The 26,407-nt window shown below is 42.4% G+C and overlaps 1 protein-coding gene across 1 annotated transcript in view; it reads right to left on the reverse strand.

Moving 5' to 3' along the window:
• Nucleotides 1-2,772: 2,772 nt before the first annotated feature.
• The window catches only part of LOC309379724 (sucrase-isomaltase, intestinal-like), a 94,146-nt gene continuing 70,511 nt past the window's right edge, over nucleotides 2,773-26,407 (reverse strand). The window contains exons 15-23 of the mRNA XM_081929134.1: nucleotides 25,431-25,547; nucleotides 23,849-23,997; nucleotides 18,315-18,399; nucleotides 16,007-16,063; nucleotides 14,819-14,949; nucleotides 12,967-13,055; nucleotides 12,662-12,711; nucleotides 6,253-6,411; nucleotides 2,773-2,930 (exon numbers count right to left, since the gene is read on the reverse strand). Of these exons, the coding sequence (XP_081785260.1) occupies nucleotides 2,871-2,930; nucleotides 6,253-6,411; nucleotides 12,662-12,711; nucleotides 12,967-13,055; nucleotides 14,819-14,949; nucleotides 16,007-16,063; nucleotides 18,315-18,399; nucleotides 23,849-23,997; nucleotides 25,431-25,547 (897 nt within the window). The 3' untranslated portion in view covers nucleotides 2,773-2,870. The remainder of the gene's footprint in view (nucleotides 2,931-6,252; nucleotides 6,412-12,661; nucleotides 12,712-12,966; nucleotides 13,056-14,818; nucleotides 14,950-16,006; nucleotides 16,064-18,314; nucleotides 18,400-23,848; nucleotides 23,998-25,430; nucleotides 25,548-26,407) is intronic.

A 26,407-nucleotide genomic window follows, 5' to 3' on the forward strand; every position in this document is an offset into this window, starting at 1 on the left:
TTGTTGTCATACAGTCAGGAGTTAGAACCCCTTGCTGAACTACAGCAATTCAACCAGTAATAGATCTCTAAGTAACCATCTACCCACCTCTGTTCTAGACCTTGAGAATAGAGGTGGGTCTCTCTCAACAGGGTTTCTGTCTCTAGTGTCTTGGAGCTGCCCAAGCAGCACGAAAGGGGAGTGTTTATCTACTGAGAAGTCGTTTTCTCACCCTTTGTGCTGATTGGAGCCAATCAGAACGAAAGGAGGTGAGTGAGTCACTGAAGATGGGCTCCTAGGGTCAATCTGGAGAAAGTGTGCAGGACATCAATAGTTCTGAACACAGAAAACACAAGTATTTCAGAACACAGAAAACACAAGGTACTTCAATTTCAAGAGAATGGTGTTTGTGTCCTGTTGCATTCAACTGGAATGTCAAGGAAAGCACAGTTTAAATCTTCCTGAAAGAAGATACACACCACTTATCCATGTATATGCACTAAAAATAATAGATTTAGCTGAAAGATAATGCATGGAGATCAGCACGGATTGTTGCAATGCACCCCTAATTATTATGACTGTATAAGCTATCTGTAGACACAGGTGGCGCTGTGGGTTAAAGCCTCAGCGCCTAGGACTTGCTGATCGAAAGGTCGGCGGTTCGAATCCCTGCTGCGGGGTGCGCTCCCGCTGCTCGGTCCCAGCACCTGCCAACCTAGCAGTTCGAAAGCACCTCCGGGTGCAAGTAGATAAATAGGGACCGCTTACCAGCGGGAAGGTAAACGGCGTTTCCGTGTGCAGCTCTGGCTCGCCAGAGCAGCGATGTCACACTGGCCATGTGACCCAGAAGTGTCTCCGGACAGCGCTGGCCCCTGGCCTCTTAAGTGAGATGGGCGCACAACCCCAGAGTCTGTCAAGACTGGCCCGTACGGGCAGGGGTACCTTTACCTTTACCTTTAAGCTATCTGTAAGGTGAAGTCTGAAAAGTGTCTCATGTGCTGCCTGATTTAGGAAATTAATGTATTGTGAAGGCTGACTCTGTTTAGTTGAAACATGCAGGGTGTGTGGCGTGCGTGGCAGGTATCTCATATCGGTTGTGAATGGTCAACTTTCATTTAAACTGTCAGTTTTATTGTCAAAAGTGATAGAAAGAGGAGACTGATCCTTGCAAGCAGCTGAGCCTGTGTACTTTGCTACAAAAAGCTGTGATTTCAACGTGCATACACCATTAGCAGCTGATGTGAGGCACACTCTTTTTATACCTCGGTGGCTGCATACAAAAAATATTGTAAGGATTGGTCCCTTCCCCAAGAGCATCAATGTGTCAAGTGAGCATGATTTGGTCCAATCCATTTCCCTTGTTCAGTTATCTCTGGAGCTCTCTTTAGGTGCTTTTAGAGTAATGCTTTGCATGAAAAAAGCATGAACCATTAGACAAGTTAAGGTTTGGCAAAGAAAGTATGTGCATTTGAACTTATCAGCTGATCAGGGAGCCAAGTAAATAATTCAAGCTGCAGCATAAATTAAACATTTTAAAATACATCGCACTTACGTTCATGTTAAGTAGCTGAATATATTTCCCTCTCTAGACCCCCAGACATACATGAAAGCAGCTTTTTAAAAAGTGTTTTGACCGGGTCTGTGGAACAATATTTTTCACTCTCTTCTCAAAAGTTGGCTTGCTTTAGATGACTTAAACACTTAAGCCTGGTTTACACACCGATGCTCAGCTGTCATGGTCTGGTTGGATGCATAGGAATCATGCGAGAAGCCAGCTGGGGAACACTCAAGGGAAGAAGACTCAGAGCTAGGAGACTGGTGATGGGACAACACTGAGTGGTCAGAAGGAGAAGAGAGAGCAGACTGGGAGGAGGAAGTGCCGAAAGCTGAAGAGGCAACAGGGTTTAGTGAGCAGGAAGAGACTGTGGCAGAGAACAGTCCAGAACCAGAGGCAGAGGCGGAGGCTGGAGAAGAGGGGGGCCAAGAGGCAGAGATGAGTCAGGCTGGTGAGTAAGCGAAGCTGTCTTCCCTTATTGCTGCAACCAATTCCACTCCCTGCTGGTCTCCCAGAACCAGAGGGTGGAGCAAAAACAGACAAGGCAACATAGTCTCAGATTACTTGGGAATGACCTGAGGGAGAAGGATACTTAAGGAGCTGTGGTAAGGTGGGGACCTTTGGTCCTCACAACTGCCTCATTGGGGCACGATCTACTGGGAAGGGTTGCTGTGCTCATGAGGCCTGAGCCATTTTGTTTATTTCAATAAAGAGTTAACTTCACTGACACCTTGTGAGTTATTTCTTACCTGCTCCTGACACCCACCCTGACACCAGCATTTGACAACTGCAGCATCAAGGGATGAATTGCATTAAAAACTGAACCACCATATATCTAATCTTGCTGATGATGATGAGGTCAACCTTTTTGGTGAGTGTTTTTGATTCTCCTTGGGGTACAGAAATCCAGTCTAGGATATTAGGTGAAAGTAGACGTGGCTGTCATAGCAAAATGGCCTAGATGCAACATTCATAGTATTGAACTCAACTAACTTCTACTTAGAGTAGACACTGCAAAGGACCTAAATTAGTTGTGGCCATTATAGTTAGTTGAATATATCTCATATAATTGGAAGTGACTTCAAAAAGTCTAGCCTGCTTATGGAAGCAGAAGGCCCACTTACTTTTGAATCCAGACATTTATTAACATTAAAAATGACACGTTGATTTATGCTTCTCAGAAAAACCTACCCTGTAATTCTCTAGAAAGGAGGACACATGGGACACTCACAAAAATATGCAAGGTACTGATGTTTATTAATTCAGAAGAGAATTCATGAAGACATTCAAATTACAGATTTAATCACAAAGCAAATTATTTGATTTCTTCAGCATCCTATTGAAGTATGAGGTCCAACTCTTCTCCAAGTGGTACAGAAAGGTGCACAACAAGTTTCTAGTGAGAAAGAAAGAAAATTAATGTTAAATGGGAACAGGAGCAACCCATCCAAAGCTAAACATTTAGGAAGCCCTTAGGAGAAGGTTTAAATACATGTTTAATTACTTTATGAAACAATGAAACTTAAAAGTGCTTCATTTTGTTGGAATCATACCACTGTATTTTGACTGGTATAACATGCCTCTCATATAGAAATAAGCTAAGATACCTAGTCTAGACACCTGAAGTCTAAGGCAGGATAAAGGTCACTACCCAGACACTGTCTTTTTTGCAGATAATGGTTGAGAACTCTCCAGCACTTCCAAAACAACTAAAATGCAACACTACTGATTTCAACATGAAAAATAAATAGGCGACATCTTTTTATGATTCAGTCTAACTAAAGTTCTTTCTATTATCCATTTGCAAACTATTTGTCTACAGTTTTAAAGGAGATGTGTGCCAAAGGACAAGCATATCCTGTTAAGAACAGCAAATCACACAGAGAAGTTGGCGAATTCAGGCCCCTAGAGTCTCACTATTTACTATAAGAATGAGAGATCTTAATAAGAAAAGAGGCTAGCCCTGTTGTAGCCATACTAAACCAATATCCTCTGGACCAGGCATAGGCAAACTCAGCCCTCCAGATGTTTTGGGGCTACAACTCCCATCATCCCTAGCTAACAGGACCAGTGGTCAGGGATGATGGGAATTGTTGTCTCAAAGCATTTGGAGGACCGAGTTTGCCTATGCCTGCTTTGGACAAATACCGATTACCTGGGCTTATCTTATTCTGATCAAGTACCTTATTCCAGAAACTATTTCCCAAGGATACACAATTTCTCTTTTCTGTTGGCAAAACAATATTATGCTTTAGGAATGCAAGAAGCTGTGTTGACTATTTGTCCCTATTGCCCAATATTGCCCACTCTTGACTGGCAACAGTTCTCCAACATTTCATGCAGAGGTCATTCCCATCACCTGCCACCTGTATTTTCTTGAACAGTCCTCTCCCCATCAAAAACTATTGGTTTTGATATGTAATCTGATAGGCACCTTTCGTAATTCCAGTATATTTTTAATGCAGGCAGGGGGGAAAATATTCTAAAGTAATTATAATGATGAAGTCTGACACTTTTAAAATAGAAAGTGTCGGCCTCTCCATTGCTTCCACGCAAAGCCTCTTTCTCTAGTTCTTTGTTCAACCAATTTGTTCAGTATTGTAAGTTACAGAAACAGCATTAAGCAATGGGGCTTCTTATCCTGACTCCATTTCCCAGCTAGAGAGCACAGCAAAAACTATTAATTTTTTTTGCTTGCGTCCTTAGTGATTTATTTCCAGAAAAATATGATGGTGTGTTCAGAAGCGATTTCTGACTTTTACTGGCTTTAAGGGCCATTTGAGGGCAGTGCAATTGTAAAGCATCTATAACAGAAAATATTTGGAGTGAAATAGCCAACTACAAGGTATCTGGAGTGGAAAAATCTCTATTAGGGGAAATTCAATCTTCCTACTCTAGACCTGACATTAATTTCTGAAATGAAAGGCACTAGGCTCAAGCCAAGAGCTATGCTAAGAATTTCATTTCCCCCCAGTTTTTGATGAATTGTTGGGTGGATGGCAGGGTGGTGATGGGATGAAATATCACAGGGTGGGGGGAGGCATTCCTCTGAAATTTTCAGGAAGGTGTTGCTCTTTACCTTACTTCATATTATGAGGTGGACAAGGGCTTCCCATTTCCCCCCCATCCTTTTAAAACTTAGAAATAAGCACCCTACATCACTCTCAGTAGCACAATGCTCACTCCACAACTTCCCACTGGCTGTGCTACCTGGAAAGACGGGAAAAACACAATTTCATGCTGCGACCAAGGCGTTTCAAGAAGAAGGCATCCTGACTTTCTCACTGGTCATACTTTCTGGCAAGATCCAGTAAAGGTAAGCAACAGCTGCTTTCAGAAATTTTGGAGAAATTTCTCACCCCTCCCCCACCACTGCCAAGAAAGCTGCAGAAAACCAGGTCTGACTGAGGACTCGGCTACATCGGCAAAGAAAAAGCGCTTCATATGTGTTGTGTATGCATTCTAAAACTGTGGAGTTCCGCTTTTGCCAATCTGATTTCTCGTACAAAGTTTGCAACATGTTTAACTGAAACGCTGGTTTGACGTGTCTAGATCCAGTCTAAGTAACTACAGCAGAGGTTGGCAACCTAAGGCCCATCGGCCGGTTCCAGCCCATGAGCTTCCTGGAACCGGCTCACGGTCGTTCTGTGGATTGGCGTGGGGATTCTATGCATTTTCCCCCCGCAGTGGCATTTTTTTCCTCACCATGGGGGACCTACTTCTGGGTCGGAAGAGTGCCAGAAATAGCGTATGCGCACAGGCGCTCCTCACCTGGAGGAGCGCCTGTACGCGTGCGTGCAAGCTATTTCTGGTGCATTTCTGGCGCACTTCCGGGACAGAGGAGCACCCATGTGCATGCACACACGCTATTTCCGGTGCTCTTCCGACCCAGAGGAGTGCTGGAAATAGCTTGAGTGCATGCATGGGCGCGCATGCTCTGGCCCACCAAGAGGTCTGCCGGGGAGTGGACAGGACCGGCCTCAAAGTAATAATAATTTATTATTTATACCCCGCCCATCTGGCTGGGTTTCCCCAAACACGAAACAAAACACGAAAATATAATAACCTATTAAAACATTAAAAGCTTCTCTAAAGAGGGCTGCTTTCAGATGTCTTCTAAAAGTTTGGTAGTTCTTTTTCTCTTTGACATCTGGTGGGAGGGCGTTCCACAGGGTGGGTGCCACTACCGAGAAGGCCCTCTGCCTGGTTCCCTGTATATTTGTTTCTTGCAGTGAGGGAACTGCCAGAAGGCCCTCGGTGCTGGACCTCAGTGTCTGGGCAGAATGATGGAGGTGGAAACAAAAATCATTGTCGACCCCTGAACTACAGCATATTGGGACATGGATGGGGAGGAGGAAGGAGATGCTACTGCTGGTGTGACAAAATGTGCTAGAACCAATCCGGCGCTCCTGCCCGTGTGTTTGCACCACACTCACCTCAGGCTACCCCCCTGCCCTTTCTGGTATGTTGCAGGGAACTACCACACAGTGTACTACTGCCAATGGTGAATTGGCACACAGTTGAATGGACTGGAATCGTGTAATGACAATGCAATGTACTTAATTGATTACATAAAGCGCATTACAGACAGCGAGATAAATAACATAGTTTTTGTCTGAAGATTAACTGCAGCAAAACAGAAACAGTGCTATATATATATGATACAAGAATAACAACAACAACAATAAATATAAGTAATTCACAAGCAGAATGCCTACCCCATTTTCCTGGTAATGTATGTCACTTCCGCGGATGCCTTTTCCATTCATAACAACAGCATTAGGTCTTGAGGTCACACCAAGGATCTGAACTGTATCATATATTAGAGAATCGACCCTACGGTAGTTGTTGTTGACAATACTTGTCTTCAAGTGCCCCTAGAATAATTCAGGAGGAAAATACTTTAGGTCTTCATTTGACACACAGTGCAATGGCGAAATGATGTAAGCATCACTATTTTTTTATTTTTAAAAGTCCTACACAGAACTGTCTTGTGCTGCTGTCAGAATTCCAGTTGGGTGTCAGAAGTACAGATGAACAAACATTCAGCTAAATTGGAACACAAAGGACCAGCTGCTACATACATCATAGCGCATTTACACAAGAGAGACTTTGTCTTCCACAAGCCACTAGCTACCACAGCTGCAATTTAATGGCTTAGTTATTCACCTCTCTATAGGTTCTCCTAAGGTAGTTACCATAGTTTCCATATGCCCTCTTTTTAAAGATACTGAAGAAGCTGATAAGGTCTGGGAAAGCTCTGATAAACAAGGCAAGAAACATGGTGCGTTTTTTCAGAATTGTTCAAAGAATAAAATAAAATTAAAAAACCCCGAGAGGCCATTCAGACACCCTTTTAACAACACATGATTCCAGCCCCTGTCTCCTGTGCATTGTAGGCAGAGTGATAGTCATGTAGTGGTACCTTGGTTTTAGAACAGCTTAGTTTATGAACAACTTGGACATAGAACGCTGCAAACCCAGAAGTAGGTGTTTGCCTTGGAAGCAGAACATGCTGAGTGTGTTCCGTTTGTATGTTGTGTCCCCCACTGCTAATCAGAGGTTTCCTGTTGAGTCTGTCGGCTGTTGAGTCCCAAGCACCCACACAACACAGAGGTGATATTTGGAGCTTTCGTTTTTGCGTTTTGGTTTGTGTGGCTTTTCGTGTTTTTGACAGTGTGGAACCCAGTTCAGCTATTGATTGATTGATTGATTGATTGATTGTGTGACTGCAGAAATGGATAAAAGCCCCCCATCCAAACAATGGCTATCATCAGTGCACGTAAGAAAAAATTTTTTTTTAATTTTTATCATCTACAATGCTGTCTTATTTATTTTATAGTACAGTATACTGATTATTGCTTTTATTTTATGGATCAATGGTCTTGTTAGACAGTAAAATTCATGTTAAATGGCTGTTTTAGGGGTTGTTTTTAAAAGTCTGGAACGGATTAATCCATTTTGCATTATTTTCTATGGGAAAGCACACCTTGGTTTTAGAACGCTTTGGTTTTGGAACAGACTTCCGGAACGGGTTAAGTTTGGGAACCAAGGTACCACTGTACATTGAAAACCACGTCAAAACACAATCAGCACAGCCCTGTGTTGGCACAGGATACAACTTCTGAGTGCTGTGCATTATTACACCTGCTCTTGGAGAGATAACCTTTAGCACTGAAAGCTGAAGAAATACACCCAAGGGGACAGCTGCCAATGACTGAGCAACTTCCAAATGCATTTCAAGCAATAAAAGACCCACAAAAACCAGCTACTGAGCAGGTATTAATTACTTCGCTAGCAGATCTGTCAGTTTCCAACAGCAGTTCGCTAGAATCCTCTGACTGCAGCATTCCTCTCTACACCTGTTATTACGTGATTTTTTTATTTATTACATGATTTTATGTGCCCACTATGTGCTTCAGTCGAAATTGGCACTAGTAGAAAGTAAAGGGACCCCTGACCATTAGGTCCAGTCGCCAACGACTCTGGGGTTGTGGCGCTCATCTCGCTTTATTGGCCGAGGGAGCCAGCGTACAGCTTCCAGGTCATGTGGCCAGCATGACTAAGCCACTTCTGGCGAACCAGAGCAGCACAGGGAAATGCCGTTTACCTTCCTGCTGGAGCGGTACCTATTTATCTACTTGCACTTTGACGTGCTTTCAAACTGCTAGGTTGGCAGGAGCAGGGACCGAGCAACGGGAGCTCACCCCGTCGCGGGGATTCGAACCGCCGACCTTCTGATCGGCAAGCCCTAGGCTCTCTGGTTTAACCCACAGCGCCACCTGTGTTCCATGGCACTAGTATAGGTGCCACATAATACCCGTTCCACATTTCTAGAACCTTGATTGTTTAGTGTGACAGCACCTGCACTTGGGCATACCCTGCCTATTGAGGTCAAGCAGGCTATTCACTGTACTATTTTCGGCACCTTGTTTAGACAAGCCTAACCAGATGCTTAGAAAGCTGACTTAACTTTAATGTATTTGGGTATTTTAACTTTTGTACGTTGTTTTTTTTTTTAAAAAAATATATATTTATTAAAGATTTTTTTAATACAATAGAAAAAACAAACAAAATAACATATAATTTTTCCAATAACCACATTTTCTTCACTTCTTTAGACTTCCTCACATCTCTCATTCCTGCGTTCCAGGTTTTTCCAACTTTACCCAGCAATTTATCACCTTGTTTCAATTCTTATGTTATAGTTTTCCAGTAATTGTGTCCTAATTTTAGATAGTTTTACCCAAATCTTAAAAGCTTAATTTTAGCATAATATTTATCCAAAATTTATCTTTTCTTATCTTTTCGTTTATCTTCATATTCCTTTTAACTAGCTTGATGGTGCCCTATTGTTAATAATCTTACATCTTTCTTAACATTCATACAAGTTACAATATTTTTGTAAATAGTCCTTAAATTTCTTCCAGTCCTCCTCCACAGCCTCTTCTCCCAGGTCTCGGATTCTGCCAGTCATTTCAGCTAACTCCATATAGTCTATCAGTTGCATCTGCCATTCTTCCAGTGTGGGCAAATCTTTAGTTTTCCAGTGTAACTTTTGTACGTTTTAAAGTATGCTTGTGATTCCCCCCCCCAAGTTTTATTTTTTAATCTTTTTTGTAAATCGCTTTGAGGTTTTCTACAATTTAAGCAGCATATAAAGTTGATGCAATAACAAATAAATAAGTTTTCAAGTTATGGATAGGTGCCTTCTTTCTTTCTATTTTGAAAAAGAAAACGGGAAATGAATAGATGTTAAGTGTCTCTTACTTAAAACAGTCTTAAACAGGGTCAGCTATTCAATCAGAATAAAATTAAGACATGTGTAAGAACAGTTTTAGTGAAAAATTGACTAAATGGACTGTAAGAAACTTACAGCATATGAATATTTACAGTATTTACTTACTTACTTATTTTACATATAAATAGCCTGGGACCTGAGCATCTTTGGCCACATATTTCTCCCTGCCTGCTCTGGTTGGCATTGAGGGCCCTCCGCCAGATTCCGCGACCTCATGAATTTGGGCTGAATCTCCCCACCCCCTGACTTTGTAATGCAGTTTTGAGTATGATCACTGCTCTTGGAAATTTTCATTTCTCTTGGTTTATCATATTGGGGTTTTATTAAGCTCACTTCACTCTTCTTAATAAAACGTTTTCTCTCTATACCTGCTATATTTTGCTTTCGGGAGTGTTTTTGTGAGTCTTTGGACCGTAATAAAGAATGTGTGTTTACTTCACTCTTCAGCAGGAAAGGCTTCCAGAGCACCTTTCAACAGAGCTGATGGAATAGCCCCTGCTTCCCACCTCTCTCACTACTGCAGGTTTATGAATGTTGTTTTAAGAAAGTTCAATACTGTGTGTCTCTGTGTTTGCCTGTCTGTTCACTCACACACACATTTCTCTAAGGCCTCTCTTATATATCACTGCATTGCATGCCTCTTCTGTATTAGAATGCCGATTTAACTACCTCACATTTGCAATGTTAACTTGGCGGTTTGGGTTGGCTTAAATGCAGGTTGTAATTTCAGGTACTACAGAGAAGAATCCAATTTAAGCAATGAGAAATAGAAGTGCCACAGAGCCAGCAATCAAATGCAAAGCGATTTCCTGCAGAATATAAAAGTGGCTATCGCCTCTCAATTGCCTTCGGCACATTTTGCCCGCCACGCCAAAGACAGAAGCCTAGTCTAATCTTTTCCTTCCTTTGCCATTCAGCCTATGCCAGTTTTGTGCAAGACAACAAGATAAAAGCACTCTGAAGAAAAGAGCAAAGGAAGGGCCTTAATGCTGGAAAAGCATCTGCTGTATTAAGACGAAATATCCGATGCCAGTCTCTGCAGAGATAATCATGCAGAAAAAATAGTCATCACTCTTCTCCAATTCACTGTCAGTGCTGTAAGCAGGAGGTCTGGGAACAACACCACAGGAATATTAATGTCATTTTGTTCTTCTAAATGGCTCCTATTAATTGCATACTTCTGGGACTGAATGCCAATTGCATCTTTCTGGGACTGCAGACCTGAGTAATATCATCATCAATAGGCAGCTCTGTAGAGGAGGACTGGAGGGAAAGGAACCTTTCTCGGCTGCCGCAATCAGAAAGTAGCGGTAATTCAGTCCTCCCTAATGTTCTGATTTTTTCTTCATAGACAGATATGCATGCTGACTTACAGCAACACTAATGCTTGATATTTTGTGTGTTTCCCACAAGCAGCGAAAACTCTTACCTTGATTTGGTTTCCTTTCGGGTGAGAGAACATAGAGGATTTGTGACATGTTTGTAAGAACTGCTTGGTTTACAAATATATAGGTAGAACCTAAGTGGGGAAAACTCTTATCCGGCAGCAGATCAGCTACCCCACACTACTCCCCCCCTCAATCTGTACTCATGGCTTTTCATTTCAGAGTGATCTCTCAACAAATACCTCCCACTGAGTAAACCAACCATTTTGGGCTATCAATAAGCGATCTCCCTAACAAAGAGATGGTCGGCCAATAGCCTGTTACATTATGTTTGCCAATATTACTAACAGCATGAAGCTGACTTGGAAGGGGCATTAAGGGAGGATAAAGATGCCTGCAGTGTTCAAACATTTGCCAGGATATTAGAAAGAAGAGAAGGAGCAGCTTCTACAGGTTATGGCATCTCCATCCTTGAAGATTTTCAAACACATATCAGGAATCAGGAAGAGGATTCACTGGATCCCCTCCAAATGTGTGTCCCTTGTTTTTGCCTCATCAAAAAAACTAAGATCACAGCCACTGGGCCCATCACCTCCTGGCAAATAGAAGGGGAAGAAAGGGAGGCAGTGAGAGATTTTATTTTCTTGGGCTCCATGATTACTACAGATGGTGACTGCAGTCACGAAATTAAAAGACGCCTGCTTCTTGGGAGAACAGCAATGACAAACCTAGACAGCATCTTAAAAAGCAGAGACATCATCTTGCCAACAAATGTCCGTATAGTTAAAGCTATGGTTTTCCCAGTAGTGATGTATGGAAGTGAGAGCTGGACCATAAAGAAGGCTGATCGCCAAAGAATTGATGCTTTTGAATTATGGTGCTGGAGGAGACTCTTGAGAGTCCCATGGACTGTAAGAAGATCAAACCTATCCATTCTGAAGGAAATCAGCCCTGAGTGCTCACTGGAAGGACAGATCATGAAGCTGAGGCTCCAATACTTTGGCCACCTCATGCCAATAAATGATCTTCCAGAGAATCCCATCTATAATGGAGGTCCGATATAAGACCACCTGGAGGAAAATAAACATTGATGATTAATAGTGAGAATTTTTCGCTTGAAATCAGACCTGTAAAGGCAAAAGGAGGGAAAGTCTGAACTAGCGAGAGTTTAGCGCTCATTTTAAGCGATATGGCGATTGCAAGACCACCTCTGGACCGGCCACCTTTTTGGGAGGGACTAGCTGGAAGTGATATCAGTTCAAAGCCATTTATATCATGAAGATCAAATGTATCCATTCTGAAGGAAATCAGCCCTGAGTGCTCACCGGAAGGACAGATCGTGAAGCTGAGACTCCAATACTTTGGCCGCCTCATGAGAAGAGAAGACTCCCTGGAAAAAACCCTGATGTTGGGAAAGATGGAGGGCACAAGGAGAAGGGGACGACAGAGGACGAGATGGTTGGACAGTGTTCTCAAGGCTACCAGCATGAGTTTGACCAAACTGCGGGAGGCATTGGAAGATAGGAGTGCCTGGCGTGCTCTGGCCCATGGGGTCACAAAGAGTCGGACACGACTAAACAACAACAAGAAAAACTGATACATGTCTTCCCTAAATAGAGGCTACCACTTCCCCAGCCTAATTTTTAATATTTTAATGTTTCAATATTTTAATGTTGTATTTTAATTTTGTTTTTAAGTTGTAATCATTCAACTTGTTTTTATTATTGCTTGTAAGCTGCTCTGAGCCCAGCCTTGGCTGGGGTGGGCGGAGTATAAATAAAAATTATTATTATTATTATTATTATTATTATTATTATTATTATTATTATTTACTCATTCTACTCCTTACTTAGCTTTTGCTTCCTGAACCTCTCTTCTCCATCCCTACCCACACCTGCTGAATACACACCTTATTTGTCCAAGTGCTTTTTTTCTACTTACTTCTCTGTATGTATATCTGGCATAGAAATAATTTCCATTCTCGACCGTGTCTGCCAAAACACAAATCAAAAGACTGATGTTAGTATTAGGTCATCTAACAAGGAAAAGGAACAGCTTCCTTTTAGACTCAAACATAACAAAGGACACACGATGAGACAACATGTGCTTGCCTCTTCAATAATAACCTTCCCCCCCTCCACTCCTCACAAGTTAAAGGGACAGTTAGTAGGTCAGATCCTTCCCTGCCAATTTTACGCTTTATAAAATGTGTTTTAGATACAATACTAGCATTTCTGAACACTCACCGGCAGAGTCGCCATCATCCCAGAAGAGAGAACCAGTGGCTTGGCCTTGTTCATCCAGGGCAACAATGAGTCCAAATGGATTCAGTCGGCTGTTGGATTATTAATTTAAAACTAATTATGAAATGTGGGTGATACAGTCTTTTTATTTATTTGATTAACTCCTATCCGGCTTCAGATTTCATTAGAAATCTCTAAACAGTTTGCCAATCCCAAATAAAGGGAATCCATAAAAGACCTAAATTCCACATTCAAAACCAAACCATGCACAAATCATGTATTAAACAGCAATATATACAGTGGCGTAGCGTGGGGGGTACAGGGGGCCCCGGCCGCACCGGGCACAACATCTGGGGGGTAGGGTTAGGGGGCGCAAATCCACGGGTTAGGGGGCACAAATTACCTGCCTTGCCCCGGGTGCTGAAAACCCACGCTACGCCACTGAATATATGTCAAGGTACCTCAAAATGCAACACAAGGACAATTAACCATAGACTTTTCATTATCATTAGTGTTATTATTATTTATAACATTTATATACCACCCTTCATCCAAAGATCAGAGGGCGGCTTACAGTATAAAACAACAACAACAACAAAACAATTATGAAACACAAGAAAGCATGGCCCAGTAATATGGTCCTGTGAACAAGTGGGAGCTATCCAGTAATGGAGAAGAAAGTGCCCTATGAGCATCTGACATAAATAGTGATGGGAGACCAAAGAATATGCAGAGCATGAGACTTAATTCAAAGGCTATAGGTCAAATCCAAAATGTTCAGCCTCCCTGGTCATATCATTATAGCAAAAATGTGACCTGGAGGTGTACCTGTATAACTGAGAAGGCTATTAAATTCATTGGTATCTACAGCTATGATTTAGCATTTATTTGTAAAGGTAAAGGGACCCCTGACCATTAGGTCCAGTCATGGCCGACTCTGGGGTTGTGGAGCTCATCTCGCATTATTGGCCAAGGGAACCGGCATACAGCTTCCGGGTCATGTGGCCAGCATGACTAAGCCGCTTCTGGCGAACCAGAGCAGCGCACGGAAACGCTGTTTACCTTCCCGCTGGAGCGGTACCTATTTATCTACTTGCACTTCGATGTACTTTTGAACTGCTAGGTTGGCAGGAGCAGGGACCGAGCAACAGGAGCTCACCCCATCACAGGGATTCGAACCACCAACCTTCTGATCGGCAAGTCCTAGGCTCTGTGGTTTAACCCACGGCGCCACCCGCGTCCCACAGCATTTATTTACCCATACACTAATAGAAATTTTCTTACCCATACACTAATAGAAAATTTGCAATGTTGGTTGTGGTGCAACATTAATGTACTCATCAGGAACATACAGGTTTGCTATAGGTGCACCTTCTTTGCACATTTAGGTGCAACCCCCCCACCCCGCCCCCGAAAAACTAAAGTGTTGAGGCAAAACCTGCTCCCACAATCCACAAAAACCCAAGAAGGGACAGCTGGATATGGTAGTTGCGGAAAGGCTGAATCTCCAATGCTAAAAACAACCCTGAAATAAGCACTAGGGATAAAGATTGGACAGACATAGATTGAGGCATTGGCTACTCGGAAACCCACCTCCCAAATGCCATGTGTGCATTGATGCTCTCAGCCCCATATTTCATTTCTGCCATGTCAAGGAGCAAAAAGCAATCTAACTTCATTTGAAAAAAACAAACAGGAAGGTTTTAAGTGTGCAAAGTGAGATTATACTCATTACCATAGTAATTTATAAGGAATTGACACTTGGTGCACAACACAGACAAATTTCAGCATGGTACCAAGTTCAGGCCAGTTTTCTAATTTGATCATTTTTTAAAAAGGTAATTATGTTAGTTACCTCTTAGCCGTTCTTACGGCTGGTGTTTGCGTTGGCAAAATATATCCTCCTCGGATAAAGAGTGGAATCTTTTCCAGTGGGGCGTTAATGTTGGCGCGGTTACGGTGTGATGACTCTGGCACTTTATCTCCCTACCAAAAAATTGGACACAGCTGAAAAATTATTTCAAAAGCAATCGTAGCAGCATCTCTGGCTATATAAATAGCTGGTGATCTGTTTTGATTATTTTTGTGGCTTTTACTGTATTGCAACTGTTGTAAACTGCGGTATATAGTTTTAAAAAAATAAATACATAAGCCATTTCCACAGTTGGCATGTAAACAGGATTTTAATCTGAACTCAAAATTGCCTATTGTTTATACTACAATGTTTACTGAAACAAAAATGCAAATTACTTCCTGGGACCTATAGCTTCTCATATATGCAAATAAACATATTTGTAACTAGTCTGAAAAATAAGATTTTATTTCCTTTGTTTTACTACATTTATCTCCTTCCTTTCCTCCAAGGAACCTTAGGCAGAATCCTGCTTATTCTTGATTAGATCAATGGTTCACCTGGTCCAGCATTGTATCTTCATGAATGGCCAACCAGATTTTCTTGAAGAACTCATAAACAAAGCAAGATGGAGATGTCCATCTCTTGCTTCTTATCCTCAACATCTGGTAAACATTCCTTGGCACTTATAGGGTGCATTTAGCTAGTAGGTTTGGGTAGACCTTTCCTCTGTGAATTAAATGAATTCTTAAAGCCATCTAGATAGCTTTTGTCTCAACTAGCTTGTGGTTATGAATTTAAGCATGTGTTTGTTTTGTCTAAAGTAGTATTTTCTATTTTCAGTCCTGAGCCTATTGCCAAGGCTGTGTGGGGTATATTACACACAAGAGTATAGAAAGACACATCTTTATATATAAAATGCAAAGGGGGGAAATCAATTCATAAAGTGGAAGGAAAAATTGCTCAGCTGAGTCGCAATTCCATAGGCTCCTTGAAATTTCAACATTTTCAGATTTAGTTCAGCGCAGAACAAAGATGGACTCTATGATGATTTTGAAAATGGAAATTAGTAAGTTTAGTAAAGGGCACATGAAGAAAAACAATGGAAATGCCAGCTGACTGGAGATCAGTGAGATTATATGTAAGACACTCGATGATATATAACATAATGTAATCTTTACAAATACATACCGTATAGTAATCAAACCAGGGTGCTTCTGGGAAATATACGTCTACTGATCTTGCTCCCTGTAACCAACATGAAAGAGTTAGATCAGCTTTATACATTTCTCCTGTTATGTACTGAAGTTCTCACCCTGGGCCAGCAAGGGGATACTGTAGATAGTTATGCAAATGAAGGATCAAAAGTGACGTTCAGTGATTGGATAGTTTTAGAAAGTTGCAACAGTTACGTTGTTCTGGAGCTCTATATAAGCAGGCTGATTGAGCTCTTCAGTTCAGTTCTGTTCTGGCCTTTGAATAAACAAGAGCTGTTTGAAGAATTGCTGTGTCGTCTGATATGTTCGCCCACAACTTAACATCTGCTATATCAGTGTTGATATCCTCAGTTTTGGTTTGATATTTGTACAGATACAACTATACCACTGGTAAACAAATTGTGATGCTATCCAGTCAAATTTCAAAAGTGTGATGACCACCATCTTCAGAACTTAGGTTTTTTGTTTCGGCTTCACTACGATCACAACTGTGGCTTGATTTAATTAGTGTAAGACGGCCACAAGCTGGAGGAGGAAGTGGTTCACTTGCTCTCGCCTGTGATTCAGTGCCACCATTACAGGCACCACCATAGCTAGGACACAGTACTGCAGTTACCATACATTAAAGGTAAAGGTAAATGGACCCCTGACCATTAGGTTCAGTCGTGACTGACTCTAGGGTTGCGGCGCTCATCTCGCTTTATTGGCCGAGGGAGCCGGTGTACAGCTTCCGGATCATGTGGCCAGCATGACTAAGCTGCTTCTGGAGAACCAGAGCAGTGCACGGAAACACTGTTTACCTTCCCGCCGGAGCGGTACCTATTTATCTACTTGCATGTGCTTTCGAACTGCTAGGTTGGCAGGAGCAGGGACCGAGCAACAGGAGCTCACCCCGTTGCGGGGATTCGAACTGCTGACCTTCTGATCGGCAAGTCCTAGGCTCTGTGGTTTAACCCACAGCGCCACCCGCATCCCTACCATAACTTACATGGCACTAATGACCAAAAGAATCATAGAAACATAGAGTTGGAAGAGACCACAAGGGCCATCGAGTCCAACCCCCTGCCAAGCAGGAAACACCATCAGAGCACTCCTGACATATGGTTGTCAAGCCTCTGCTTAAAGACCTCCAAAGAAGGAGACTCCACCACACTCCTTGGCAGCAAATTCCACTGTCGAACAGCTCTTACTGTCAGGAAGTTCTTCCTAATGTTTAGGTGGAATCTTCTTTCTTGTAGTTTGGATCCATTGCTCCGTGTCCGCTTCTCTGGAGTAGCAGAAAACAACCTTTCTCCCTCCTCTATGTCACATCCTTTTATATATTTGAACATGGCTATCATATCACCCCTTAACCTCCTCTTCTCCAGGCTAAACATGCCCAGCTCCCTTAGCCGTTCCTCATAAGGCATCGTTTCCAGGCCTTTGACCATTTTGGTTGCCCTCCTCTGGACACGTTCCAGTTTGTCAGTGTCCTTCTTGAACTGTGGTGCCCAGAACTGGAAGAGTTTCACCTCGCTTTGTGCAGCTAATGATTCAGGCATGGCTCCTCAGTCTAAGCAACTCATTGCTCAGCACAGACTGAGCAAAGTAGACTGCCTGTTGCTACCTTCCCGCTCCTTGGCTTTCCTCCAGGCTGTCAACCCTGACAATTAGGCATCTGCATTTTAAGCAAGGCAGATTTATGATCTAATTTTTTGGCCTGCTGTACAAGGGTAGAAAGGCTCGTTGTGCCAGTACAATGAGTTCATTACTGTGCTCTGTACACACTGCAGCATTCTTAAGGTAATAGATTTATATACATAGAATAACTGATGCATGAATCAGTATTCGTGGTGGTTTAAAACCTTTCCTCAGTGCCTGGCCGCATGTTACAGATTTATTTATTTTTTTAAAAAATAGTATCAAAATATTTCAATCTGCTTTACAACTGTGTTTTCCCATCCCTTTCCTCCTTTTGCTAATTTCTAGCAATTTGATTTACTATGAGTGCAAACACACATCTCTGAAGGGAGGCAAGAGGAGCAGGAAAATTTGGGAGCAGCTGGGTGAGAGCTAGTATTCACTGTTTCAGTTTTTCTTGGATTCAATCTCTTCCGAAAATTGACTAGGATCAATTTATAATGACTATCTCTGAGATTCAATCATTTTCTATAATTGACTGTGATCATGCACCAGCAGCAAGGGTATGAGCAAACAGAAGTTCATCCTGTTTCTGTTTGAAAACTATGAATGATATGCCCATCTTCACTTCCTCCCAGTACCATTGTGTTGCCAGCACTTGCCTCTTGAAGAACTGGAGCAATCATAAACGCAGATCCCCAAAGAAAAGCTGTGTCTATTTCATGGGTCTGAGGGTCAGCTGGAAACCTAGAACAAGAATTGTATAATTTGCTCAATATGTGGAAACTGCAGAATGTTTTTATCGGCTTGCAAAGGTTCCCTGTCTGCATTTGCCAAATAGGATGGAGCCACCAACATTCGTATTAGAAATAATAATTCATAATAAATGCGGGTGTTAAAGTTCCAAATTGTCCATAATTTATACCCTAGCAGAGAGCTCCTGCCTTATACCTTGCGTTGCATAGGTTTTGGATTACAAACACGTCAAACCCGGAAGTGCGTGTCCCGGTTTGCAACATTTTTTTGGATTACAACCTTTTTTTTTTGGATTACAAGGAAATTTTTGGGGGGAAGGCCCCATTCGCAAAAGCGTGCTTTGGGTTACAACCTGTTTTGGTTTACAAACAGACCTCCAGAACGGATTGTGGTTGTAAACCAAGGTACCACTGTACAGTACATACCCTCCAACATTCCAGAACATGTGTGTTTTCAAAGCTTGTGTATCCTTGCTGTCTCCGACAGCTGCGTCCCCACCTTAAGAATAACTCATGGTTAACCAATATGTGTGTTCCTTGTGATAAAGTCTAATCTTAAAAACACAGGCACATAACGAGATGTTCTGACTCTAACCAGTTTTGCTGAATCATTAGGACCCAAACATAAAATAACCTTATGTTATTTTATATTATGATATATTTCTTGTGAAAAATTGGGGGGTGTTCCCTATCAACACGACTTAATTTTTTGACATTGCGCCTTCAGAGCAAAGCAGTTACTTTAGTTTCACTTTCCTTCCTGTTGTTTGTATTTGATAGTGAAGCCTACGGAGGTCCCATCTAGCCTGTTTGACTGGTTGGATGTGGAATTATGGTACTTTTGTACCCAGTTATGCCCTTCTTTTCAGTTATTCTGTCTGTGGTATGGCAAAATAATATTAACCCTAGTCAAATGCATCGGAGGCTATGTTTTTGTCATTCTTTTTTAGGCTTTCCCTTCAATATTAACAAAACTTTCTTCCAGACTGATATTTGCATATACAACATTCAGTAAATTGTATTGTGCTGACAGGATAAATGAAATTGCTCTAAAACACTCAGCATGCTGGCAAGTGCAGTGTCAATTATAATTAATAAAATTACTTGCATTATTCCTCATGTGCTATCTTAAGCATTATCTTAAAATTCCATTCGGTAATCAGTACAACCTTCTGAGATTAAAACTTCAGAGATAATAAAAGATAGCTGAAACAGTTCTTCGTACTTGAAGCCACTTTCCCCAATAATATTCAGCTCAGTACTTTGATTACTTGGCAATAATACAAATTTCTCTAAGCCTTGCCTTGTCATGCAACTGCCTTGGTTCATGTTCAACAACCTTTTGTAGGCACCTCAGGCTTGGTTAGGTTGTTCTAGCTCAGCAGCTGCCGAACCACAGATTCCTTTATTTTAAGTTATTTCAATAAGATGAGTATTTATTTCTATAGACTAGGATTCAGTTTCTTGTACATAGAATGTGAATGGCATAAGCCTCTGGGTCACACTGAAAAGATCAATGGGATACAACATGGAACACAGTATAAACATGTCGTCCTTTATTCTTTTTAATGCCAGGAAATGCCCCATGACTGCAAAGCATTCCTCCACGAGGAAAAATTAAGACGCCCCTGCCTATATAAAGCTCCACAGCACTTCGGAGCTCCGCATTTCTGTTTTCCTTTCCCCCCACCTACACCCCTTCCGGTTACCAGTTTGTGTGCCGTGGAAGCCAAAGGTACAGCAATACAGGAAATGTTACGCTTCCTTCTCTGAAAGGGGAAGGGCCATAGTTCAGAGCCCATGCTTAGCATGCGAAAGGTTCCACAGTCAGGTGGCGCAATGGGTCCGTGCACCTGGCTGTTAACCAGGAGGTTGGCGGTTTGAGCCCACCCAGGGACAGCCGTGGGAAAGATTTCTGCATTGCAGGGGGTTGGACTAGATGACCGTCAGGATCCCCTCCCACTCAACAATTCTACGATTCAATTCCCAGCATCTCTAGGCAACGTTTGCCAATACTTCTGTCAGGGTCTATGGAAAGCCACTGCCAGTTTTGTGTAGATATTTGTAGTTAAATGGTTTCACTGTGTATTGAAGTCAGCCCACCTATGTTCCAAAAAGAAAATACCAATCTGATATCATTGAAACAAAATAAAAAAATTCTTTCCAGTAGCACCTTAAAAGTAAAAGGTAAAGGGACCCCTGACCATTAGGTCCAGTCGTGACCGACTCTGGGGTTGCGGCGTTCATCTCGCTTTACTGGCCGAGGGAGCCGGCGTACAGCTTCCGGGTCATGTGGCCAGCATGACTAAGCTGCTTCTGGCGAACCAGAGCAGCGCACGGAAACGCCGTTTACCTTCCTGCTGGAGCAGTACCTGTTTATCTACTTACACTTTGAGGTGCTTTCAAGCTGCTAGGTTGGCAGGAGCAGGGACCGAGCAACAGGAGCTCACCCCGTCGTGGGGATGCGAACCACCGACCTTCTGATCGGCATGTCCTAGGCTCTGTGGTTTAACCCACAGCGCCACCCGCATCCCAACTAATGCATGCACATGAAAGCTCATACCAATGACAAACTTAGTTGGTCTCTAAGGTGCTACTGGAAGGAATTTTTTTATTTTGTTTCGGCTACAGCAGACCAACACAGCTACCTACCTGTAACTGATACCATTGACATAGGTTTGGGGGCTTCTATATTGAGCTTTAGAAAGCTGTTCTCATTAGTATTCCATGGCATTGCTGCATGTCAGTGGCTGCCTGATGTTTTATTAGCAGGAGTCAAACACATGGGGTGCATATTTGCCTCTGAATCACAATCTCTCCCTCGCCCAGAAATGAAATCAAACTCGGCCGTAATCTGAGCTGCAGTGGCCTTTATAGCAACTGTGAGGAAGCTCAAGACCAGCTTGTCATATGTGCACACAGAGGGTTTGGAAAAGGGATGGTTGCGCCATTAATGTTCTGAAGAAAAAAGAAGCCCACAGGTATCTGAGCTATTCGTTTTTCTGAAGCAATTGACACTTTGTGAGGTCACAATGTGCAAGGGTAAATATGCTCCCAGGCTTCCTTCAGGGCTTCCTCCTCTATTTAGCTGTGTGGCAAAACAAACTTCACAGAGACACCTTATGTTTTGCTCTTTGGATGGAAAAGAAACTGGGCTGTTTCTCTCCCTTTCTCCTCAGTGAGGCAAGACGCATTCGTTCATAATGTGATTTAAATGATAAAAGGAAAGGTGACTAAGAAACACTGCTCTTAATGCAAGCACAATGAGCATGATTAAATGGTTTCGACGCTGTCACAATATAAAAAGGAAACCATCCAATATAAAGAGGAAATCGATCAAACTCAGACCTGCATGTCTATGTCATGAGTCCCTTTAAAAACACAACCCAAATAATGCTTTCAAATAGTGTGCTGGACCCAAGCATTAGCAGGCTCCATGGGGTATCTGCATGGTATTAGATACCATTTCAGGAGGTAAAAGAGGCACACATAACTGTGGCACTAAAAACCTAGAACTACTAAGAGTAGGCCTTTTTTCTACCTGAGGTAAAAAAATTCAAGTTTCTAACCCCATTAGCTTCCTCTGTCTCCCAACAAAACGGGCTGCTCTTAAAAGTAACCAAAATCTGCTCCCAGAGGCAGCCATCTCATCTTTCCTCATCGTACAGCTATTTCTGGTTTCCAGCGGACAGCTGCTTCGATGACACTAAACAGGCACGGAAACCTGGCACAAACTTGTCTCTCTGTGTAGACTGGCCGTTCTCATGTGCTACAAAATATTTCTTGTTGGCTGCTTGAAGCACGGAAGAGAAAAGTATGTGGTGGGGGCTGGTTTGCATGAAAACTATGCTGCATGAATGGCTCACTGTTTGGTGTACTCAACCTGTGGGCAGGGTATATAATTGCAGGAGTTCTTTCGACTGAAGGAGGGCTTACCAAAAGGTATTTAGAACATCCTATCAATCTAATGAATCTAATGATGACTAGGACTAGCTAGAAACATTTTGCTGCCTGAGGCAGAGAAGATTGTGCCTCTGCATATTCCACATACAAAAGTCAACCAGACTGGCAGCTGAATCTTACTTTGATGCCAGCATCTTCTGCTGCACCTGAGGACACAAGGCCAACTTAAGGGGCATTGTTACAGATAGGTAGCCGTGTTGGTCTGCCATAGTCAAAACAAAAAAAATTCCTTCCAGTAGCACCTTAAAGACCAACTAAGTTAGTTCTTGGTATGAGCTTTCGTGTGCATGCACACTTCTTCAGATCACGTGGCACATACAGGTCTGTCTGCTTCTGCCCCTTCAGCATCTGCCACCTGAGGCAGCTTCATCCCACTGCCTCATGGTAGGGTCAGGCTTATACATGATTTTTGCCTTTACACTATCATTTTTAATTCCCATCATCACACCCTGGGTGAAACTGAGCAATGCTGTCTTTGTTTTGTAACTGAATTTCGTTTGGAGACCCTCAAACAGTTTATCATTGACTTAGCCACAAACCTTCCACTAACAAAGAATTCTGAATGGTAAGCAATGGACTTTAAAAATATGCCTGTAAATATTGTATTTCCATTGTAACCTGCTGTTGCTGTGCCTGTGGAGAACACATAGCCCTGTTTTCTTCACCATCATCATTATGATCAACAAAATAATTGCATGTTCAGACCTTTAAACCTCCCCCTTAAATAAATTCACACAATACTCATAGGCTCTGGTTTAACTAGCTCTCTGCACCATTGCAGGTAGCGCTGACCCAGGGCATCAGCATAGGTCAGCCTAGGGTGAACACCCGGATAGGTGGAAAGCCGGGAACAGGCTATGTCCACCACCCAGATGTTCCCCTGGACTCCAGCACGGGCACAACCCCCTCACGGGGTTGACCAAAACTTTTGAGTCCTTGGATTCCTTTAACAGAATACCCTTCACATAGGGATAGCAAGAGCGTTCCGCCATCCCTATCACCTGAACCAGAGCCTATCTGCAATCTTACAAGTTGTGATGATTCGTGGCAGGCAAAACCCAAATGGCGACAGCCAATCAGCCAAGTGGGGAAAATTCCTGTCGTACCCCTGTCCAAATGACAGACAACACACGGCGGCATAGCAAGGTCAAGCGCCCAAGCCCTAAAAATAGGGAGAGGTGGGCGGGTGTTCCGAATGCACGCGCCGAAAGAGGAAGCTCTGGGTCACGTGCATAGGTACCGTATATATAGGTCCCTTGATCTGTTTGGACTGTGTCCCATTGGCCTGATTAAACCCTGCATCAAGGGACCTACCAATTGGGTGTTGTGGCTATCCAATCATGCCCACCCACAACACAGGGTTTGGTTGTCAGGTCTCGCCACAACACATGCCCTCTTTAAGGGAGGACCCATATACCTAATAACATATATTTTATTAAAGACCCATGACAAGGAGGAAAAATGAATGGGTAACTTACTCATGCATTAAACCTCGGGCTACTGTATTTCCAAAGGCATGAGCTTCAAAGAATAGGGTGTACAAGTATGGCAGGAGGGAGTATCGAATCTGCAGTGTTGATCGTGCAATTGTGGCAAATTCAAGCCCAAACACTCCAGGGTCTTGTTCCTGTGAAAAAGTAGGATTTCGGTTTGATTTGCATTTATTTATATTTACGCATTCAAGCTTATTGAACCCCCTGCCCCATCCTGAAAGCTAAGGGAACAACAGGCTTTGGCATGTAAACCTATTAAAGACTTCTTTCGTCAACTTCTTGGCTTTTAACTAAGCCAGGGTTTCCCAAACTTGGGGTTTTTTGGACTACAACTCCCATCATCCCTAGCTAGCAGGATCAGTAGTCAGGGATGAGCTAATCTAATCACAATATATTAAAAAAACAATTTTTTTTGTGAAGGTCCTGGGAGCAGGAACCAGTGAGATGTCCTGGTACGGATCAGGGAGATCCAAGTTCCTGCTCATACATGGAAGTTTGCTGGGTAACTTTGGGCCAACCACAACATCTCAACACAATTCATCTCATGATATAGAGGAGGGTTCAGATGCCCCCCCCCATTGGAACAATGCATGAAGGTTGCTAATGACTCTCCCCTCTCCAGTTTGACCAGTTTTAATATGCATGTAGAATCCCATTGTACACTATGTTTATGTATGCGACTGCTGCATATGTTGCTGGGAGCATGGCTGTTCTTTTCATCTCCTCACCCCTGAGGTACTTTCAATATCTGTTGGGGTCATCTGACACCCTCCCTCCCCCAATTAGGACCCCCCCCCCACATGTAAGGATTAAAGAAGGCAGAGAACCAATATTGTCCTAAGCATCTCAAAAGTAGAATGGGATAAAAGTGTTACAAATAAATGCGTCCCAAAAATGTTATTTAAAAGTTTATTGTTCAGGTATAACCAAAGTATCCTCTTCCTTTTAATTACATTTGCAAAGAAAGCAAAACTCTGATCCTCTACATTTTATGTTTCAGACTGGTGGTCTCTGAGGCAGTTGACCGACATTATGCTGTTCTCTGAATCAGCTGGTTTCCAGAGACATAATTTTAATGTCCCCCCTTTTTCTGTCAACACTGCTTATTTACAGTAGCTGGGTCAATAGACATTCAATGGGCACTGGTTTGTTCACAACAGCAGCAGTGCTTGACAAGCTTTCATAAGACCCTGATGTGACCAGATAACAAATTACCTCAGCCTTGGCCCTGTATTTATTTTACACAAACCTGAGCCAAAATGATTTCTTTTAAGTAGGAAAGGTGTTTGTTCCACAAAGCTAGTGACTTGGCTGATACTTTTGAAAACTTTTGTAAAAAGATTAAGGGGATTAATCAAACTGAGAAACCAAATGATCAAAATTTGCTCATAATTTAAAAACGTCTTTCCAGGCCAACCATCAGAATTGCATCAGTCCTACAATACTGAATGTCAAAACAAATTAGAACATTCCAAATTTGTACCAAGCCCAGAAAAGTGAGCATTTGACATATATATATATATATTTCATGTCCAAACTGCAATATTTCTAAGTGGCACCTACTTACCTTCTGACCAAATGCATTATGGTTTCTGGACAAGGGATAGAATGCACCAAGCTGTGTCCAACGCAGGCAGAGTTCAAAAGTAGTATCATAGTAAAAGCCACAGATATCAGCACCCACCTGTGAAGGCAGACCGAAAATCAGTGCTTCCTGCCATTCATGTTGTAAACTGGCTACAATTCACTTGAATACCAGTTGCCTACTGCAAAACAAAAAAAAATTCCTTCCAGTAGCACTTTAAAGACCAACTAAGTTAGTTCTTGGTATGAGATTTCGTGTGCATGCACACTTCTTCAGATACACACTGTATGCAGCAGCTGCAGTGCTGCAATTGTCCGTTGATTTCTCGATGCTAAGGAGGTGAAGCCCATCAGACCTAAACCACAATGCTCTTTATACTGGATTTCACAAGGCCTTGCTACTTAAGTCCGTATGTCTGTAAACAGGCGTTGGATTCATTCATTGCAATAGAGGCAACTGATATGTATGCAAATCCCTTCATGAGGACAGCTTGGCTCCCTCTTTTGGAATGAATGGGCCAGCAAAAGATCTTGTATATAGATCAAGGTATGGATATTTCTGTGTGCGTAGAACTTTGTTACGCTCAATGGTGTTTGATTGCTGAGCTTTGAATAATATATCAATTTAATTAGGGTGAATTAGCGCTTGTGGCTTGTGAAGGCCAATTGTTTTGTCAGAGACACTTCCTTGCGCAAACCACTGAGGCCACAATGCTCAAACTTCCTCTTCCAGATTATTCTCACGTATGCCGACAGAACCCTGCAGAATTTTGTAATTAAGTTTGTTTCCATGCAAGAAAAGTAGTTATCTAGCACTGAAATGTAAACTTATTAGCATACACTACCCTAACTGGTAACAAAGTCTGTCCTTTTGCTCTTTTAGCGAAGTATTCATTGAATCACCAGGGGTGTAGACACTCCCGTATGGTCTACTAACATGGAGGCTACTTGTTAGCCTCT

This window comes from Podarcis melisellensis (assembly GCF_964234715.1).
Source record: "Podarcis melisellensis genome assembly, chromosome: 10".
Classification (NCBI taxonomy): domain Eukaryota; kingdom Metazoa; phylum Chordata; class Lepidosauria; order Squamata; family Lacertidae; genus Podarcis; species Podarcis melisellensis.